This window comes from Rhinoraja longicauda, chromosome 20 (genome assembly GCF_053455715.1).
Source record: "Rhinoraja longicauda isolate Sanriku21f chromosome 20, sRhiLon1.1, whole genome shotgun sequence".
NCBI classification, from domain to species: domain Eukaryota; kingdom Metazoa; phylum Chordata; class Chondrichthyes; order Rajiformes; family Arhynchobatidae; genus Rhinoraja; species Rhinoraja longicauda.
Window position 1 is genome coordinate 27,275,277 of NC_135972.1, and position 22,391 is coordinate 27,297,667.

Genomic DNA, 22,391 nt, shown 5'->3' on the forward strand with positions numbered 1-22,391 from the left:
TAGCCATGAGCATGCTCCGACATGTCCAGACTGTTCGAGTGAGTCGTTTCCCTCTGTCTTGCAGTATTGAAGAATTGTTCTGCAGATTAGTTATGTCTGTACTGCACTTTTTGCACAAAGTGTTAACTTTCTACAATGAAGCTATTAATCCATTCTTCCAGGTAATATACAAGAAGTCTGAGATCCCCTGCCCATTGCCTGGGTACTATTCAGGAAATCTGACCTCGCTGGAAAACACTACGGGGCATGCTGGAGCAATGCATCCGATGGCACTCAACAAATCCACTAACGGAAACGTAGACTTCAAGATGTCCTTAATCAATGGACACACCGAAGTTGATTCTCACACCTACACTAATGGCTTCAGTCATGATGCTCATGATGTTGATGACATGTGCAAACCAAAATACTTTGTATTCAACTCACAGGTATGCCAAAGGTTAATAGTATTTAAGGGAAAAATGCTTTTAAGATATTTAAGAAGGGATTTGGTGCCAGGGCGACTATTTGATGAGATTTTCTTTCTTAATTTTTAGACTGCCTACACCATTCCCATCTTGGCCTTTGCGTTTGTGTGTCACCCTGAAGTGCTGCCAATCTACAGTGAGCTTAAAGAGTAAGGACGTCATTGCAGATGCTTTTAGGATTGTGACTTGACATAATTGTAAAGGTGCCCAGTAAAACTGCACAAAAATATTAAAGGATGGTTAATGTGCATTAGTTGTTTTTGCTTTTGTTTTAATAAATTTACAGGAATCTATTCAGATCATTGTGTTCCTGCGTCAATGTTTCGTTTAGTGTTCTGAGGTAGAGTGGAAAGCTTTTTTGGTGCCTGCTATCGTAAAGACTGTACATGATCACAATCAAGCTGTCCACAGTGAACAGATGCAGGAGAAAGGAATGTTGTTTAGTGCCAGATAAAGTCTAATAAAATCTGATAAAAGATAGTCGGGGTGTCTAATAAGGTGGATGGGAGGTCAGGACCACTCTCTGACGTGGGCGGCACGGTGGCGCAGCGGTAGAGTTGCTGCCTTACAGCGAATGCAGCGCCGGAGACTCAGGTTCGATCCTGACTAAGGGTGCTGTCTGTGCGGGGTTTGTACGTTCTCCCCGTGACCTGCGTGGGTTTTCTCCGAGATCTTCGGTTTCCTCCCACACTCCAAAGACGTACAGGGTTGTAGGTTAATTGGCTTGGTAAATGTAAAAAAGAATTGTCCCTAGTGGGTGTAGGATAGTGTTAATGTGCGGGGATCGCTGGTCGGCGCAGACCCGGTGGGCCGAAGGGCCTGTTTCTGCGCTGTATCTCTAAATCTAAAAACAAATCTAAAATCTAGTTGGTAATAGGATGGTCCAATTGCCTGATGTCTGGGAAGAAAATAGACTTCAGAACTAATTCCATCTCTCACCAGTTGCTCTGTGACCCTGTAGGCTTTCCCCCTTTAAGTGTTCATCCAAGTTGGCTGGTGGAGAGGTGCAGCCAGTAGAGTGGAGCTTCACAGTGCCAGTGACCTGGGTTCAGCCCTGACCCAACTTCTGTCTGTGGCACGCTCTGCATGTTCTTTCTCTGACCACATGGGGTTCCTCTATACTCTGGTTTCTGCCCACATCCCAGAAAACGGGTGGGTTGGTAGGCCAATAGGCCGCTGCAACTTGCCCTGCTATGTGGCTGACAGATAGAACCCAGGTGAAGTTGTTGACAATGTTAAGAGAATAGGTAATGGGGCAAATTAGTGGAGGAATATGATTGCTCTGTGGGCCAGCTTAGACTCAACGGGCCAAAATGGCCGCTTTCTGCGGGGATGCAAGAGGCCACAGATGCTGGGATCTTATGCAAAATGCAAAGTGCTAGAGGATCTCAGCAGGTCACGCAGCATCTGTGGAGGGAATGGACAGAACATTTTGGGTCAGGAACCCTCTCCCTAAAGACGGGTCCAGACCTAAAGAGTTGTTTGTCCATTTCCCTCCACAGATGCCATCTGTCCTGCAGAGTTCACCCTTGGCTACTTACAATGCCACATGGCAAAATATGTTCATTTTACATAATTGTGAGTTTCTGCTTCTACAGTATACAGGTTCTGCTTCTTGTTGAGTAACTTTTTTTTTTCTTAGCTCTTCTTTCATCCGTCTGCCAATAACTTTCAATTTGCACCCCTTAGTTATGGACCCTTCTGCCAAACAGATTGGCCTATCTAAACCTCTTGCTGTTATGATGTAATATGATATCTAATATGATCGTTCCTCTGTTCCAAAGGAAGCAACCACAGCCTAGCCAGTCTTTCCTCGTAACTATAATTTTCCAGCCACTGTAACTTCCTCACTAGTTTCCTCTACACCCCTCTCGAGGATGTTAATTCGTCTTATTGCCAATTTACTGCGGAGCTGATATTATTTCCCTTAATTTGCATTTGGAGTTCCTCCAACATCTGTTCAGTGAATAACCGCATCCCAAAAACGTGCGGGTTTGTAGGTTAATTGACCTCTTAGAATCCCTCTAATGTGTAGGGAGTGGGTGAGAAACTGGGATAACATAGAACTAGTGTACAGGTGATTGATGGTCGGCATGGACTCGGTGGGCCAAAGGGCCTGTTTCGGCTCTGTATCTCTAAACTAAACTAATCTGTTCAGGGAATAGCTAGTTGTAAGTCCCTGGAACAGGAATCTTTTATTTTGTATCAGGGTACACGTTGAAAAAACAAAAAATCTGTTCTGTTTTCCAGTCGATCGCAAAAGAAAATGCAACATGTCTCCAACGTGTCGATTACTGCAATGCTCATCATGTATCTACTGGCCGCTTTATTTGGCTACCTGACCTTTCTTGGTGAGTCAGGTTGCAAGCAGTGCTGAAGTGAAGTCTGCTGTGTTACATTTGATCATCTTGGATTATCTTTACATGCAGCGACGTTGATGATGTTTAGTTTTAGTAATTTCAATCAATTTAACGCCAGCACCACAGCAGCCCAGTGTGCAGCTGGTGGAGCCGCTGACTCACTGCACAAGAATACTGCATTAGATCCTGACCTCGGGCGCCGCCCGTGTGCGGAGTTTCATTGGGTGACCGCGTGGGTTTCCTCCGGGTGCTCTGGTTTCCTCCCATATCCCAAAGATGTGCGGGTTTGTAGGTTAATTGGCCTCTGCAAATCGCCCTTAGTGTGTGGGGATGATCAATGGTTGGCATGGAGGTGGTGGACCGAAGTGCGTGTTTCCCAGAGGTGCAGGGCTGCCGAGGCTCATGGGAGTGCCGCTCCAACACCTCTGTAAAAAAAAAGCCAAAATAAACAGCGGGGAATTTAACAGCGGCCGCTCTGGCACCAGTAACAGCTCCGGCACCTAAAAAAATGTTGCACTACAACACTGGTGTTCCCATGCCGTATCCTAAGCTAAAGTAAATGTTGAACATGCCAGTTGTAAATTAACACAATTGAATGTTTATTGCCCTCCAGATACAGACCAAATGAATTGTGCTGGTGTTTTATTTCTCTGCACAGGACAAGTTGAGACTGAATTGCTGCATACCTACACGAGAGTCTACCAATTTGATATCCTGATTTTGTGTGTTCGCGTGGCTGTGTTGGTAGCTGTCACACTGACGGTCCCCATTGTGCTATTCCCGGTAAGTCACAACATGGCTCTTGGGAACTGAACTCTCAAACATAGATGTGCGCTTTTTTTTTTTTTAATTACCTTTTAAAGACGTTCCTGGGTTGACATTCATAGAAAATTTCACAATCCTTTTACCGTTGATTGCACTACAAGATACCACAGCTACGTCATATCTAGGCTGGCAAGAATGCAATTTTCTTCGAGCACTGATGACCAGGGACGTTGGAGCCGACAGATTTGTCTAAAGCATTCATATATGTAGTGTCTATGCTTCAAAGAATGTGAACTTGGTCCATCACTATTATCTTATCATTAGTGAGACCCTAGCTTGTATCTAAATGCAGGGTATCTGTGTGTGTCAGGTGTAAAGATCAAGAAAATAATTTGGGAAATGGCAACTCGTTTCCCAGTCGGGTGTGAGGGTGGATGGATGTCTGGGGTGGGAAAGGAAATGTACATTAGCACCCTTTAGACTTTAGAGATACAACGCAGAAACAGACCCTTTGGCCCTTACATGTCGACCAGCGATAACCCCGTAAACGCGCACCATCCTACACACTTGAGACAATTTACAATTTACAGCAGCCAATTAATCTACAAACCAGTATGTCTTTGTGGGAGGAAACCGGAGCACCCGGGGAAAATCCACCCGGTCACACGGAGAATGTACATACTCTGTCCAGACTGTGGCGATCATGACGTTTCAGACTGATGTAACAATGCATTCAATTTTTTAATGTCCCTGAAGGAAGGAAATCATTGTGCTTATCCATTCTGGCCTATGTGATTTCAGGCCAGCGCCAAAGTGGATGACTCTTAGTCCTCTGGAATGTTTGAGGAAGCCACTAGTTCAGAGCCAATTTGACAATGGGCATTAATGCTGACTATATCCTTCGAACAATAACAAACTAACTCCTTCATCCAACACAAACCACCTCCAAACACAAAGCTCTTCTCTGATAGCAATAACTAAGTTGGGTACACTGGTATAAACTATGGTTTGCTGTGCTGGGAAAAAAAAATGTGCTCAGTAAGCTGTCTTCTGTAAACAACACTCATGGAAGAAAGGCCATCTGAAACCTTTCATTGCCAACTGTCCGTTTTAAACCCATGAAGTAACATAAACAGTCTGATGTAAGCTATGGAACAAGTTTCCGTAAGTGGCAGTAAGGCTGAGCAGGCTTTTGGTGATGGAAATAAACCAATATTCGAAGTTGAAGGAGAGGTTAGAGGTGGAGTTCCTATTAATACTGTAAGGGGTTTTCTGCGCCGAGCTTTCGCCCGACCTAAGGTCCCTGTGCCTTGCTCTGGTCCCTCGACCAGGCCGCGCACACTGGTTCCCCGTGAGTGGTTCGACCCACTCACCCCCTACGGTTCTAGACACTGGACTTAGATGCAGGAGCGTTGATAGTGCAGAAAAATTCAACCAGACCAGATTTGAAGACCAGGGTTTAAACGGAAAAGGCTTTTATTGTGCACTTGGGACTATTGTACATGAATGCTTTTACACAGTTCTATAAGACATATACTGAATTACATGAATACTTTGACTCTGAATTATAAACGCACAGTTCTATAAGACACATACTGAATTACATGAATACTTTGACTCTGAATTATAAACGCACAGTTCTATAAGACATATACTCGACTGTAAGATGGGGAACGTACGACACATCGCAAAATTGGCGAACACATATTTACTTATACACCCACATTAATTAAGCCACACTCCCCTCTACACTAAAACTATGTCCAGGATGTGCAGGATCGGGGTACATGCTCACCATGGGGCTATTACTGGGGTTACTGGCTGTTCGTGCTGCTTCTCCGCTGTTTTCCGTGAGGGTCGTGCTTGTTCCGTGAGTTTCTTCCTTCCGTTCTTCTCGGTGAGTCTCCGTTCTCCATTCTTTTCTCGGTGAGTCTCCGTTCTCCGTGCCGTTTGTTGCGTCCTCTGACTTCTGCCTTGCATGAGTTTAAAACCCAAAAGTCGTGGCCAGTTATACTAATCCTGACCCGTCCTATCTCCCGCCAGATCTCGGGATCTCTTTGTTTCAAAGATAGGTTTCGAAATTTCTCTTTGATCTGCGTTATGTCCGGGGGTACCGGTGATGGCTAGACGGTCTGTTAATCTGTTTCTCGTTGAGAGGTGATGGGTTTAACTGGTTTCCCATCACCTGCCAGGTAGGTTTCTATGGGCTATTATGCCCCCTTAACGGGATTAACTGTGTAGGTCGGCTTGGGGCATTGTGAGTATGCTGATGTCAGCGCCCCAGTGTCTGGACTTCGACCTGGTTTTGCGGGTTTCTGCACGGCCAATATCCATCCATTGTTCTGGCCGTGGCTTTGCAGAAACCTAGAGACTGGGCTGTGGGGTTTTTGCTTTTGTGGCTGGTCACGAGGTCCCGCGGCCATCTTGGGACCCACGGATTGTGACATCCCTTGGTAAACTGACCGCAGCCTTTCTCCGCTATCAGCCCCAGTCTCCCGTGTAAAATGTCCAAACTGCAGCTCTTTGGTTTGGTGTTGATTGCAGAATGAGGGAAAACTTCTCAAATCTTACAGTCCCTCCTGTTGATTTGCATAACCCCAGCTTATCGAATCAATTAAATAATGTGGTTGAGCAATGTTTTCCCGATTCTCCACATCCAGACCCCTGAGGTTTTAACTAACTAATGCTCCATTGGGAACATACAGTCCCCATCTTTTTGGCTGACCTATACTGTCCGTGTCCCGGGCAAAACTATATTACAAATATTTACATTTCATGTCTACCTATACACTCACACCTTGTCCCAGGCCGATGCCTCCGCCATCTTCCTACTGGTGTCAGCTTTAATGTAGGACATGAAAACAGCAAAACGATACATTTTGTACATTCCTTCAACACAATCACTCTTTATACAATTTTGAAAACGGACAATGCAAAACACAGTTCACTCGGAGGGGGCCCGTCCTCCTAGCAGCTTGCGGCTGGGTCCTGCTCGCCCACCCGCACGTAACGGTCTCTCCATTCTCCTTTATATACCCGGTTATTGAGGCGCTGCCCTCCTTTACATTTCACACATAGTAAATATAGTCAGTAGCACCTGGTACAGTCTTTCAGTTTTCCTGGGGCACCATTCCGGCAACCGCACCTCGGTGAGGTTTAAGATCACCGAGGCTACCGCGTAGTGCACCCCCTGGTACAATGCCTGGTCAGTCAGTATCAGTACCAGGCCATTCCCGGGCCCCTTAGTGGTTTTTGGGCACTCACCCTCCTGTGCTACTGCCAGTGGAACTGTGGGAGGTGTGCGTGGTCGTGTGATGAGTTCAGTGGCGTTTACCGGGATCGGGGAAAAGGGGACCCCACAAGCCCGTGAGCTAACATCCCACCTCATCCCCTTACCGTCATCCTGCCACTGTCTGTGGAAAAATATGCTGTTGCCCGTGGGGCAGCGATACCTCGAACCCCACATACACATATTAGATCCCCTCATCCGGTTCCCACCATTTGTCCCAACACACACTCAACAGTTCTTTAGTCCCAGAAATAGTCCTGTGAGTGTTGTTGTCAAGTCTCTCCCACTCAACAGTGGAGTTGGCCATTGTCCTGCTTGTTTTCCTCAGCCACCACCGCCTGCTCGCGGGGACCTTCCCCGTGCATACCAGGCAGATCCTTTTGCCAACGGTGGCGCTTATCCTTTGGGCGATGATCTTGACTCTCGGGCACAATAACGAAGTGTCCCGATAAGCAAAGCCTGAGGTGCTGGAATAGTCTGAAGAGTTCGATCCCAGCCACCCCAGCCACCGGCCTTCATGAAAGTAAACTGCGGTCTCCTCCGCTTCTCTCCTTCCAGTCCCATCGGTCGCGATGGGAGCCGTGTCCCCGGAGCAGCCGTAGACGATGATGTCCTTGGTGCGGCCCTGATAGGCCCACCCACATCCGATCGCCGTGGCGACGATCCACCATACGAGTGCCTCCTTCCGCTCCAGAAAACAGATAAAATATGGTATAGCCAGCCTCTTGGGGAGCGCTTGGCTTTGTTAACGCCCCTGCGGGCGGGTCTCTTGACCCCCAGCCTGCACCCCACACCCACACATCCTGGACGCATCAACTTTATCTAAAACTACCCCCACAAAACTTATCTACATTACTTATCCTTATCTATCTTACTTTATCCTTATCCTTATCTAATCTAAAATATAATACAGCGCCGCCTTCCCAGGGCGGCTCAGCTAATCCCTGTCAGGGCTGCAGCGGGTCGTCTCCTGCGGCTGCACCACACTGTCTCCCACCTTTGATCCTCCGCAGCCTGTCGCTGCCTGTCGGGGGCTAAACCTCCTCTGAAACGTTAGCTCCTTCCTGCTCACTTGGCTCCCGTACCTCGGGGCGTGATTGACCTCTGGCCAAAACTTTCTAGGTTGGGGTTCCTTACTAGACCTACGGAGAGTCACCTTAGACACTGCCCCCTGGACAGCCTGGCTGAGGACCGGTTCCTGCCGTGCCACAGCTCGGGTACCCCCCGCAGCTGCCGACCCTGGCCCCTCCTCATCCAGCTCTGCCCCCTTGGTGCTGGGTATACCCGCGGCATCCGGCCTCACCCTGCCTGTATCTACAGGTGGTGAGCCTCCGCCCGCTACCCCCGCCTTCCTGGTGCTTGAGTCGAGAACGTTACTGTCGTTCCCCTCCAACTCCTCCTCCTCCGTAATGGGATCCAGCCCCTGGTCGAGCTGATCAGGCCCTTCCTCATCTGAATCCCACCCAAAACGCGAGACTCTCCATTCCTGGAGAATGTCCTCCCCCCTCACGCAGGCAACCTTGCCTGTCTGCGTGACCTGCCTCATCCTTGGCTGTGAGTCCCCACTCACAGGGCTGGCCCCTGTGGTTGACCCCTGTGCTCCAGGCTTATAACTACCTACCCTACCACAATCATGTTTGTGGGTCGCAAACGCGTTCAGGTTGTTCCCCACACACTCTTGCAGTTCGGCCGGGACCTCCGCCACCATGCGCTCGAGGTCGTAACCCTCGGGCGGCTTCATGGTGCACAGAGTCCCTTTTCCCCTAATCCCCTTCCCACCCCCTGCTGTCCATTTCATCAGGATACACTCCCATGTGGTGCGGAGTGCCCCCAAATGAACGGACAGCGGGATGGAACGCGCGCCAGCCTGTTCCTTCCCCGTGAACCCCGCCAGTGCGAAAGGGACCCCCGTGGACAGGGGAGAGTCAAAGGGTTCCTCTGTGTGGACCACGGTGCATGAAGCCCCCGTGTCCAACAGATAATTGCCCCTTTGCCTCTCCACTACCATCTCCACAAGCGGCCTCTTCCACGCATCGTAGCGGAGAGGACACAGATAGGCGGGCTGCGCGGGCTGATGTCATTGGGGAATGTCCAGTGCCCCCCCCCCCGCACCCGGGGAGCCGGTAGCGACTGCCACCTTCCCCTGTGCGGCCATGAGGGACCGCATCACCTCGATCATCGTTTCGATGATCTCGGGCTTAACTGGGACATCGGCGCGCTGGGTGGTGCCAACCCTATCTCCCTTAATGTGGACCCTGCAATGCTTCTGCCAGTGCCCCACCTTACCGCACCTAAAACACTTGGACTGTGCGGTAGGGTTACCCTCCTGTCGCCACCCCTTTTGGGCCGGTGCAGTAGCCTCCGCTACGTGCACCTTCCCGTTTACGAGTCGGGTAGACGTACTCCGGGTGTTTCTATACCCTACCGTGAGACGGTCCAAAACCGCCTCCTCCATACTATTTGTGGGATCAAACCAGACTTTCGCCTGCTCCCTGACGGCCGCCAGGCTGTTTGATACCAAACATCGGAGCTTCTGGGCTCTCCCATTCCCCACCAGGTCATCCCGCGCGGGGACGTGCGGGCAACTGCTCTGGTACACTGACCACAGTCGCGCCGCAAAAACCTTTGGGGGTTCTCCCTCCATCTGGAGGGTCTTCCCCAATCGGGCAAATGGACCCTCATCGCCCATCCCCAAAACTTCCAGGACCTCGTCCCGTAGGAGATCGTAGGTCCTGGTCCCTCTTTTACTCTCATCTGAGAGGCATTGGAGGATCGAGCTGTCCAGGGAGAACAGCAACAATTTTGCCCGTTCTCCCTCGTCGCAACCGTTGATTGCGGCGGTTTGCTCTATCTCCCTAAAATGCAGCGAAGGGTCCCCTGATTCGGACAATTTAATTACATGTCCGATCATGGCTCTTAACTGCTGGGAGTTGTGGGGCACCACGATCTCGCTCTGAATGGGTCCGGCGTCCCCATTCAGCGCGGTGGGTCCCCGTCTGGTTTCCAGGACCGGGCACATGGGCGCCAGTGCCGAGTCCTCGACCGGGAGCTCCTCTCTCTCCCTCTCCCCTACACTACCCCTTTCCCAGGATGCCTCGTAGCTAGGGGAATTGTGGAGTCTGGGGGCCGAAGCCACCACGGTCTTTCTGGGGACCGGAACCGGGACCTTCGCAACCGCCAGCGACTGGCCCGCGGGGGGGTTCATCAAACAGACCAGCCCGCTTGCTTTATTTAAAGCACTCCTCAGACCCTCTATCTCCTGCAGGCAGGCCCCGTGGTCAGCCCCTTCCGACCTGTCCTCTAAAACCATTTTGTAGGCTGCCCTAACCCCCTTGAGGTTCTCTTCCTGGGTCTCCAGCTGGTGGCTCAGGGAAGCGCACTGCTCCCGGAGCCTGCCCTCACTGAGCATAGCCTCAGTGATCTGACACTCCATCAGCTCTACCCTGGATTCGTGGCGGTTGGTCACGACCCGGCGCTCCTTGTTTAAAGAGTCCAGAGCCTCAATCAATTGGTGCCCACCCACAGCCTTCTCCTCTACCTCCTCAAGAAGGTCCCTGATCTGGGCTGCCTGTGCCACAACCACGTGGTCCAAGAGCTGGACCTGCTTTTTGTAGCAGGTCAGCCAGACCGCCTTTTCCACAGATTTCTTGTGGGCTTTGCTGGCCGTCCACCGGATCGCTGCATCCAGTGGGCGCTTGTCCTCTAATAAAACACACATCCATTGTTTGGTGATATTCACCTTGCTAAAGACATAGTCCGCAATGCGCTCGTCCATTACGTCCCTAGTTTTCAAATCCTTTTCTGGCACACTATCGTCCTGCTGCCAGTGTCCCTTCGTGGTCGCCATTATCTGTAAGGGGTTTTCTGCGCCGAGCTTTCGCCCGACCTAAGGTCCCTGTGTCTTGCTCTCGTCCCTCTACCAGGCCGCGCACACTGGTTCCCCGTGATTGGTTCGACCCACTCACCCCCTACGGTTCTAGACACTGGACTTAGATGCAGGAGCATTGATAGTGCAGAAAAATTCAACCAGACCACATTTGAAGACCAGGGTTTAAACGGAAAAGGCTTTTATTGTGCACTTGGGACTATTGTACATGAATGCTTTTACACAGTTCTATAAGACATATACTGAATTACATGAATACTTTGACTCTGAATTATAAACGCACAGTTCTATAAGACACATACTGAATTACATGATTACTTTGACTCTGAATTATAAACGCACAGTTCTATAAGACACATACTGAATTACATGAATACTTTGACTCTGAATTATAAACGCACAGTTCTATAAGACATATACTGAATTACATGAATACTTTGACTCTGAATTATAAACGCACAGTTCTATAAGACATATACTCGACTGTAAGATGGGGAACGTACGGCACATCGCAAAATTGGCCAACACATATTTACTTATACACCCACATTAATTAAGCCACCCTCCCCTCTACACTAAAACTATGTCCAGGATGTGCAGGATCGGGGTACATGCTCACCATGGGGCTATTACTGGGGTTACTGGCTGTTCGTGCTGCTTCTCCGCTGTTTTCCGTGAGGGTCATGCTTGTTCCGTGAGTTCCTTCCGTGAGTCTCGGTTCTCCGTTCTTTTCTCGGTGAGTCTCCATTCTCCGTGCCGTTTGTTGCGTCCTCTGACTTCTGCCTTGCATGAGTTTAAAACCCAAAAGTCGTGGCCAGTTATACTAATCCTGACCCGTCCTATCTCCCGCCAGATCTCGGGATCTCTGTTTCAAAGATAGGTTTCGAGATTTCTCTTTGATCTGCATTATGTCCGGGGGTACCGGTGATGGCTAGACGGTCTGTTAATCTGTTTCTCGTTGAGAGGTGATGGGTTTAACTGGTTTCCCATCACCTGCCAGGTAGGTTTCTATGGGCTATTGTGCCCCCTTAACGGGATTAACTGTGTAGGTCGGCTTGGGGCATTGTGAGTATGCTGATGTCAGCGCCCCAGTGTCTGGACTTCGACCTGGTTTCGCGGGTTTCTGCATGGCCAATATCCATCCATTGTTCTGGCCGTGGCTTTGCAGAAACCTAGAGACTGGGCTGTGGGGTTTTTGCTTTTGTGGCTGGTCACGAGGTCCCGCGGCCATCTTGGGACCCACGGATTGTGACATCCCTTGGTAAACTGACCGCAGCCTTTCTCCGCTATCAGCCCCAGTCTCGTCTCCCGTGTAAAATGTCCAAACTGCAGCTCTTTGGTTTGGTGTTGATTGCAGAATGAGGGAAAACTTCTCAAATGTTACAATACATTCTTAGAAATTTGTAGAAGTACACCTTGACATTATCGTTCAGGTGAGTTTACTGCTTGGTTTCATGTAGCCCGCAGTGATTTTTAGAGGAACAGTGTGTTCTCCAAAATGGATGCATTCAATAAATTCCATCCTGAGGTGATCATAAGCTGATCAGCCTTTGAACTGGCTTATCTCACCAGCAGCAGGATGTACTAGAGTTGGGTAGCTCTGTTCATTCACATCATGCAGTGTTGAAGACATCATTGTCATTAATTTTCCCCTCTTCAACAATTTTTCCCCTCTTCAATAATCCCTCTGCAGTGGCTGAAATTTACAGGAGTTGCGGAAACATCAATCCTTTTCTGCACAGGCTAAGCCCACAGTGTCGTAGTTTCTGTACAGTAAACTCTGGTTTACATTTTTATTTCATTGGATCCAACCCTCAAAAATGGAGTATAATGTACACATTGTTAATACATCACACATTCAGCATACTCAAGAGGTTGAATGGACAGACTCTTTATCATTGTGAGTCCACTGTAGTATGAAAGGAGAGTGGCTGAACGAGAAGCAAGGCAGGTGCCAGTGAAGCCATTGCCCATTGTAATACTGTGTACAGTTATGGGCGTCACCAGGGTTAAATACTGAGTATCTAATATAACAGGGAGGGAGACAAGATTCATTTCCCTTCATTTTCACCCTCTTCCCTCAAGTTTCCTGCACCTTGTGCTTCTAAAATGTCGAGCACATTTCCTACCCTTTGTTAAACCGTGAATGATGAAATACATTGATCTCTGTTTCCCTTGACCTTAAACCTGGTGTAATTGTATCATTCATTTTCCACTAGCATCGAACTAGTGTTACCTTGTTTATTTGTACGTTGAAGACTTCAAGGAAAAATAAACTGATGTTTGATTTTATCGTGGGATGAATCTGACTGTGGGCCTGCCCCAATTGGTGCTTATTGTGAGTGTTCACTTTGGTTTGATTCAACAGGTGTGAAGGGCATTGACTCTTCAGATCTCTTTCTTGGACTTCTTGCCAGTTTGCCCACTGACGTGGCTCGTGTTTTACACACTGGCGGCCTCTGCTGGTTCACTTCCGCTTGGGAATTTCCTATCAGCCAAGTCCATGTGCTGATGACATGATTATTTTTGTGTTTACTTCAGCTTTAATTTTAACAATGTGTGTATTCATAGTTGATTCAATATACCTGTCAATGTATATGTTAGTGCTGTCACCTGTTCCTTCTTTCCAGAGATGCTGCCTGTCCCGCTGACTAACTCCAGAATGTTGTGACTATCTTCTGCTAAACTATCACTTCCTCTTGATACAATTTTTGGTGAGGTTGTCCATGATTGACTTTAGCACTCTAACTTCTGGCTATATTTTTAGCATACTAATAGATTCTGTCAATCGTGGTCTTTTAGGGTAAGTTTTATCATAAGGATATAAGGGGGGGGGGAGGGGTAGTAGTAGAGTTTCTGCCACACAGCGCCAGAGACTGGTTTGATCCTGACTACAGGTGTTGTCTGGACCGACTTTGAATGTTCTCTCTGTGACTGCATGGGATTTCTCCGGTTCTCCAGTTTCCTTCCACATTCCAAAGATGTGTATGTTTGTAGAGTCAGAGAGTGATACAGTGTGGAAACAGACCCTTTGGCCCAACTTGCCCACACCAGCCAACATGTCCCAGCTACACTAGTCCTACCTTCCTGCGTTCGGTCCATGTAGGTTAATTAGCATCTGGAAATGAGGATGTAACTATGAAAATTGACAGGGGAGAGCCGGTGGATGTGGTGTACCTTGACTTTCAGAAAGCCTTTGACAAGGTTCCACATAGGAGATTAGTGGGCAAAATTAGAGCACATGGTATTGGAGGTAGGGTACTGACATGGATAGAAAATTGGTTGACAGACAGAAAGCAAAGAGTGGGGATAAATGGGTCCCTTTCAGAATGGCAGGCAGTAACTAGTGGGGTACCGCAAGGCTCGGTGCTGGGACCGCAGCTACTTATGATATACATTAATGACTTGGATGAAGGGATTAAAAGTACCATTAGCACATTTGCAGATGATACAAAGCTGGGTGGTAGTGTGAACTGTGAGGAAGATGCTATGAGGTTGCGGGGTGACTTGGACAGGTTATGTGAGTGGGCGGATGCATGGCAGATGCAGTTTAATGTGGATAAGTGTGAGGTTATCCACTTTGGTGGTAAGAATAGGAAGGCAGAGTATTATCTGAATGGTGTCAAGTTAGGAAAAGGGGACGTACAACGAGATCTGGGTGTCCTAGTGCATCAGCCACTGAAAGGAAGCATGCAGGTACAGGAGGCAGTGAAGAAAGCCAATGGAATATTGGCCTTCATAACAAGAAGAGTTGAGTATAGGAGCAAAGAGGTCCTTCTGCAGTTGTACAGGGCCCTAGTGAGACCGCACCTGGAGTACTGTGTGCAGTTTTGATCTCCAAATTTGAGGAAGGATATTCTTGCTATTGAGGGCGTGCAGCATAGGTTTACTAGGTTAATTCCCGGAATGGCGGGACTGTCATATGTTGAAAGACTGGAGCGACTAGGCATGTATACACTGGAATTTAGAAGGATGAGAGGAGATCTTATCGAAACATATAAGATTATTAAGGGGTTGGACACGTTAGAGGCAGGAAACATGTTTCTAATGTTGGGGGAGTCCAGAACAAGGAGCCACAGTTTAAGAATAAGGGGCAGGCCATTTAGAACTGAGATGAGGAAAAACTTTTTCAGTCAGAGAGTTGTGAATCTGTGGAATTCTCTGCCTCAGAAGGCAGTGGAGGCCAATTCTCTGAATACATTCAAGAGAGAGCTAGATAGAGCTCTTAAGGTTGACGGAGTCAGGTGTTATGGGGAGAAGGCAGGAACGGGGTACTGATTGAGAATGATCAGCCATGATCACATTGAATGGCGGTGCTGGCTCGAAGGGCCGAATGGCCTCCTCCTGCACCTATTGTCTATTGTCTCCAGTGTGTAGAATAGAACTCGTGTACGAGTGATTCCTGGACAGCAGCGACTCGGTGAGCCAAACGGCCCGTTTCCATGCTGTATCTCTAAGCTAATCTGAACCTTAATGGGCAAGACAAACTGAAGAACCATCTCATCTTGGTTCTTGAATGACCTTTGCTGAAACAAATGGAAGTAGATTGACGTCTTTAATTATTGATGTTGCATGAACAAAATTAAACTGCTTTGAGTTAATTTCAAGTACGGAAAGGCCATTTTCGGGATTGTGTCTTTTTACAGGCGTAGATAAAGATTTTCCAAAATGCCTGCTTTACCAACTGAATAATAAGGTGCAGCGTTTGACTTTGCTAGGCTGGAATAGAGTGGTTTTATTGCTTAATTATTGCACCGTTTAATTGCTCCAAGAAAGTGCCTTTGTTCTCGACTGTCACGTTATTTGCAAAGACATTGCTGTAACTCTTTTACCTTAAGGACCTGGTCATTTATTAGTGATTGGTTGTTCCTTCCCAATCAAAGCAATTGACAAAATGTGGGGTGCGTTTAATGTATCTCAGAACTTCTGTGGTCCTATCAAAGTGAAGTTCTCTTTCATTAGAAATAAGATGAAACCAAATGTCCTAATCTATTAATCAGAACACTTGAGTGCAATTTTAGCTATGGTTTCAGTAACTTATTTTGTCTGGTAATTTCTTGTCTCATTTCAATTAGAGTATCTTACCATCATTTTGCTAAATATACCGACAGGCATTTGCTCCTTAATGAATGATTTCTGCAACTGTTTTTATTACCCCTTCAGCGATCCCTGTTACTTTATCTGCAATACTGCAATGTAATGCTTGTGGAGTTTGTCCACTATTTATGGCTTGTTTAAAGCACCAGGACTGGATGAAGTATCAGAGATCTACCAAAGAATAAAACTATCCAAATGGCACCCAACAATGGATAATCCAAACCCAGCCCAAGCCTGAGAGGTGTTGCTTTGTGTTTCCTGGTACCTGATCCTACCTGATTCTGTTTGGGTCAGATATGGTAGAAAGGAACTGCAGGTGCTAGTTTATACTGCAAGATAGATACAAAATGCTGGAGTAATTCAGCAGGACAAGCAGCATCTGTGGAGCAAAAGGAATAGGAGACCCAGTCTGAAGAAGGGTCTCAACCCGAAATATCACCTATTCCTTTTCTCCAGAGATGCTGCCTGGCATGCTGAGTTCCTCCAGCATTTTGTGTAGGAAAATAACTGCAGATGCTGGTACAAATCGAAAGTATCACAAAATGCTGGAATAACTCAGCGGGTCAGGCAGCATCTGAGGAGAGAAGGAATGGGTGGCATTTTGTGTCTCCAGCATGTGTCTCTCTTGGGTCACATCACAGTGGGCTCGGGTAAGATATTGGACACTTACTTGCTCAACAGTCTGTTGCGTGCTAATTAATGCAGTCTGGGTTAGTACGGAATTTGGATGCAGGCACTCCCCGACTTACATAATAGGTAGTTTACGCAAACTCTCACTCATGTAAGCAGTTCTTTAAGCTCATTGCTTTATTTCCGTATTGCCCGTCTCGGTAGTAGTGCGTTACTGCCGTCGCATGCGGCCGTTTCCGTAAGCCAGTCAGTTGTTCTCGTGCTCCCAAGCAATCCCTGCATGGGAGCTCCCATGTGGTCTTCCGAGTTGCATAACAGCTGACTTACACAAGGGTATGAGGGACGTAACCCTCACATAAGTCGGGGATTGTCTGAATTCCCAAAAGTAAAACTAGCAAAGTTTGCAAATCTGAAATGAAAACAGAAAATGTTGAAAGTGCCCGGTAGGCAAGGCAGTAGCCATCTCAGTAGCTTTATATCTGATAAAAAATGGTTGACTGAAAATTTAGTTAAGTTTAGTGATGCAGCATGGAAACAGGCCCTACGGCCCACCGAGTCCACAGCGACCAGCGATCCCAGCGACCAGCGATCCCAGCGACACTAGCATTATCCTACACACACTTGGGAAAATTTGTAATTTTACCAAACCGATGAGCCTTTAAACTTGTAAGTCGTGTGGGTGTGGGAGGAAACCAGAGCACCCGAAGAAAACCCATGCAGGTCCTTTTTAGACGGCACCCGTAATCAGGATTATAGACAATAAACAATAGACAATAGGTGCAGGAGTAGGCCATTCGGCCCTTCGAGCCAGCACCACCATTCAATGTGATCATGGCTGATCATTCTCAATCATTACCACATTCCTGCCTTCCCCGCATACCCCCCTGACTCCGCTATCCTTAAGAGCTCCATCTAGCTCTCTCTTGAATGCATTCAGAGAATTGGCCTCCACTGCCTCCTGAGGCAGAGAATTCCACAGATTTACAGATTCCCAGATTGATCCTGGGTTTCCGGCACTGTAAGCCAGCAACTCTACCACTGCGCCACCATTGCGCCCTACAAAATATTTGATCTGTTTCTTTCTTCACTGATGCTGCTGCTTCTGCTAAGTATTTCCTGCTTAGATTTTTCCACCTTCTCTTTCGATAGATTTCTGTTTTTGATTTATTCCACAAATTCCACTTTTGACTCTGTGTAATGTTTCCTAAAGCATTGTGCAGATTTGATAAACTACTGAGGTCTGAATTTTGCCTTGAAACAGTCAAGAATCACCATCAATATGCAGCGAAACTCTGAACAACTTCAACTTTTCTGTTCAGTTTAATGCTGAAATCTGAGTTGCCGTCAGTAATCCACACTGCCTTGCAGCATTCTCTCGGTGATCGAGGGGTTAAAATAATGTTCTAGACACTTTATGTAGGAGTTGGATAAACTGTTCCTATTTACTAAGTAGCTTGCTAAAAGTTGACATATTGAGAGTGCCTAAATCACTGCAGTAATGCAACACATTTTATTACTTATTGCTTGCCAGGGAAAAGCGATTTGGAAGCTTTTCTTAATATCCTGAGTATTGTGTTCCTGAAGTATATCATGTTAATCATCAATAATCGATTCCAAACACAGCATCCACTCATATTTGATTAAGAACACTGTGCAAGCTTCATGAGGCAAGGAATGCTCAAGTAAAATATATACTTCAGCAACTAATTTATGCACATAGCAAAGCAATTGCCTGAAACAACAAAAAGTGAGTTAAGTAGAGACAAGGAACTGCAGATGCTGGTTTATACCAAACATAGACAAAAAGTGCTGGAGTAACTCAAGATGGACGATGTTTGGGTCGGGACCAAAGAAGACAGTTTTGGTTCAGATCGAGCCTGAAGAAGGGTCCCGACCCGAAACGTCACCCATCCTTTATCTCCAGAGATGCTGCGTGACCCGTTGAGTTACTCAAGTATTTTGTGTCTCTCTATAATGAGTGAGTTAAGCGAGTTGAGTAAAGACATTGTGGATAAACATGGTTGAATGTGGCTCTGTTCTTAAATATTTCAGTCTCCTCTAACCAGCGTCTTTCATTCTACTCAGCATAAACTTGAGGCCACATTAATCTTACCATTCCATGTGCTAATTAGCAGTCTAATTCATCCCTACACTTGCCAGGCTACACAGCTTTGCATATGAGCAATGGCTCAGTTACAAACTTCCATCCTGAGTTCTCAATCCTCCTTGGCTTTACCCACCTTACCTCCAGCCCTTGGAGGTTTCTATATTCTTCCTATTCAGACCTTTTGAGTACTTTAACCCTAATCATTGCAGCATCATCAGCCAAGTGTTCAACTACCAGGGTCCAAATCTTTCTGTAGAAACTAGGACCTGCAGATGCTGATTTACGAAAAAGCACATGAGGTGCCGGAGTAACTCAGCGTGGAAACAGGCACTTCGGCCCAACGAGTCTGTACTGACCAGCGATTTCCCGTACACTAGCACTATCCTATACACTAGGTGACATGTTATAATCTTTACACAAGCCAATGAACCTACAAACCTTTATGTCTGGAGAGTGGGAGGAAACTGGAGCATCTGGGGAAAACCCATGGGGTCACGGGGAGAACGTACAAACTCCATACAGACAGCACCCGTAATCAGAATCGAACCTGGGACCCTGGTGCTGTAAGGCAGCGACTCTACCATTGTGCCACTATGCCATCGTCTCTGGAGATCATCGATGGGTGACGTTTTGGTTGAGGACCCTGCTTTGGAAACTATTAGGAACTTTGGGACTTTTCTGTCTCTCTTCCTTGCTTATTTCCATTAGTATGCATATTTCCCTATTGATTTAATATCTAGAGCCCAGCATCAAATCTTATTTGATGGCGTTTCTGTGAAACAACTTGATACCTTGATTAATCTGTTAAATATCCCATCAAGGTACAAATTGGTATTTGCATTTATGGAGTTGGGGGAAATGGATCTTTATTGTTGAGATTTAAAAAGAGAAACTGAAAACTTAAAGTCATTAAATATATAACATTATTGGAAGGTACAAGTAATATCCAGGGCTAGAATAGGTCTTGGAGTGATATCATGAAGAATATTCTGAAAGTTACTCCCATAATTTTAAAATGTATATAATATCTTCTAACCTAGTTCCATTTACCAAATCCACTTTGGTTCATCGCTGTATGCAAGTTGGTTAAAGTTATAATAAGGGTGCATTAGCAAATCACTGTTTAATGCATTTGGATGAAATTCCATTGTTTTGCAGAGGGGAAAAATCAAACAATGGTTGCAAGCCTTCACCTTAATAGACAATAGACAATAGACAATAGGTGCAGGAGTAGGCCATTCAGTCCTTCGAGCCAGCACCGCCATTCAATGCGATCATGGCTGAAGCATTAATAGCTGGTCAAAGGAAAAAACTGCACTTTCTGGAAATGTAGAATAAAATCATAAAATGCTGAAATAGTCGTGGATGGGCGGTATAAATGAAAAGAGAAACAGTTAACGTTTCAGGTCGAGGCCATCCATTCATTGCATTAGTTATTAGGATTGAAGCATTTTTTTAATAAAGCACTCTTCTTGTACAATGCATAACTTTGAACCATTTTTTCTAAGATGGCAGGTTTACACAGAGAAAGCTCTTCAGCTGTTGAATCTTCATTGCCAAAATGGAAGATGGTTTAATTAATCAAAGGCAGGTTCAAATGACAACATTGTTTTGTCAGTTCGCTTTAAAATATTTTTTCCTTTATGTCTCATTTATTGTGATTAGGCCTTTGCGCATTGTCTCCTCATGTAGTCATTTTAACTATTCCACTCTTCATTTCTTCACCTTGGTACTCCTAATATATTGTAGGAAAATATTGCTGCATGATTTACGTACTGCGCTCAATGTGCAGCTTTTATTTGAAACAATTTTAAATGTAGAAATGAAAAGATATATCACATTCAAGCTTTACTGTGTTTTTATAAAGTTACAGGTGTGCATTCAGTTGCACTTCTTGGTTTCCTGTTCTAATTCATTAAAACCATTGGAACAATGGAAGTAGCTTCCCGTCTTCAATGTAAATCATTTCCTTCAAATGTAGGCACTGAAATGTGAATGAATGATACTTTATTATTGCATGCGACCTGTCATGGTGAAATTCATTGTTTTGCATACCATACATAAAGTATGCAGAGAGTCGCCACCTACAGGGCGCCGACAAAGCTACAAAGTGTTCAATGTGGTCCCAATTGTCCCATTTTGTTCTCGGCGGTCCCCCCTGCTCCATGTCCCTCTTTGCTCTCTTGGAGGCACGTCCTCGACCGTCCTCTAGCGCCAACCGCGGGTCCATCCGATCTCCAGCATTATCTCTAGCATTTTCCTGAACAGGCTCCAGCGAGAGCCTCATTAACATTTCTGAGATCAGAAATGCCCAGAGATAAATAGTATTTTCAAATGTTTACTATAAATGGAAGGGGTAGAAAGTCATCCTTAGCCAGCAACTTCACCTGAGCGACATGGTCGAGGCCACTTACTGTACTCCAGTATTGAAGTTTTGCCATGATTGCTTGATACAGGTGCTCCTCAACTTATGATGGGGTTACGTTCCAAGAAACCCATCGTAAACCAAAAATATCGTGCGTCAAAATGCATTTAATACACCTGATCTCATGGCCGGAAGCGAACTACAGCTTGCTGAGATGTCACTGTCGTTTGCACCATCACAAAGTCGAAATATATCGCAAGTCGAAGTATCGTTAGTCAGGGAGCACCTGTAATAAATCTGTCACAAGTGATCAAGGCTTGCCCAAATTCTGCTCCTGGAAAATATTTGAAGGAAAGGTTTTTAAATCGTTTGCGAATAAATTGCTCTATATTATTTTATTAATATTATAGATTGTGTCTACTACAATACAAGCACTACGTTCAGTACGCCGTGACCTATGCAATCTCCTGGTTGCCAAACACTTAAACTCCCCATTCCCATTCTCCAGAGATGCTGCCTGTCCCGCTGAGTTACTACAGCATTTTATGTCTACCCTCATACTGACATTTCTGTCCTGGGCCTCCTCCACTGTCAGAGTGAGGCCACATGCAAATTGGAGGAACAGCACCTCATATTTCACTTGGGCAGCTTACAACCCAGCAGTATGAATATTGATTTCTCTAATTTCAAGTAACCCTTGCATTCCCTCTCTCTCTCTGTCCCTCCCCAACCCTAATCACCCTGCTAGTTATACTGTTCATATCCCCTCATTATCCCTTCCTCCACAGCCAAAAATGGACCATTGTGGGCTTTGATTTGCTCTGTGCCTTTTCAAACCTCTGGTTTCCCGTTCCCATGACGATATCTGAAGAAGGGTCTCAACCCGAACCGTCACCTTCCCAATGGAAGCCTATTTATTTTCCTCTGAAATGCTTACCAGCGTCTGACACTAAAAAGAGTATAAGGACTCTTTCGTAACCTCGAGATTTACCGAAGCATTTTCCAGATAGTTGGGTGTATCAGAGGAATTAGGAGAATGATTGCAAACACAAGGTCTACTTTTAACCAGTGGCCCAGATAGCACAGCGTGAGGCTCGATGTCACTGGAAAATCCACCCTATGCAACAAATATTGTCCCCAGAACTTTAAATGCAATCAGCAGGAAACATCTCATTATCAAGAGTTAGTACATCTGTCAAATATCTTGGGAACTGGGGTAATTTTGAATGATTAGAATGCGCAATGTTGATTGTGGCAGAGGACCCGAAACGTCACCTATTCCTTTACTCCAGAGATGCTGCCTGCCCGCTGAGTTACTCCAGCATTTTGTGTCTAATTTCAGTGTAAGCCAGCATCTGCAGTTCCTTCCTGCACAAATATTTTTCTTTGCTCTTTCACTGATATGATCCTTGTGTGAGAGTGTTC

At 46.3% G+C, this 22,391-nt stretch overlaps 1 protein-coding gene across 4 annotated transcripts in view; it reads left to right on the forward strand.

Moving 5' to 3' along the window:
- Positions 1-22,391, forward strand: part of slc38a4 (solute carrier family 38 member 4) — a 93,016-nt gene that overhangs the window by 63,590 nt on the left and 7,035 nt on the right. For all 4 annotated transcript variants that reach the window (XM_078417291.1, XM_078417290.1, XM_078417289.1 and 1 more), the window contains exons 10-13: positions 162-428; positions 537-616; positions 2,718-2,818; positions 3,486-3,610. In XM_078417291.1, the coding sequence (XP_078273417.1) occupies positions 162-428; positions 537-616; positions 2,718-2,818; positions 3,486-3,610 (573 nt within the window). The remainder of the gene's footprint in view (positions 1-161; positions 429-536; positions 617-2,717; positions 2,819-3,485; positions 3,611-22,391) is intronic.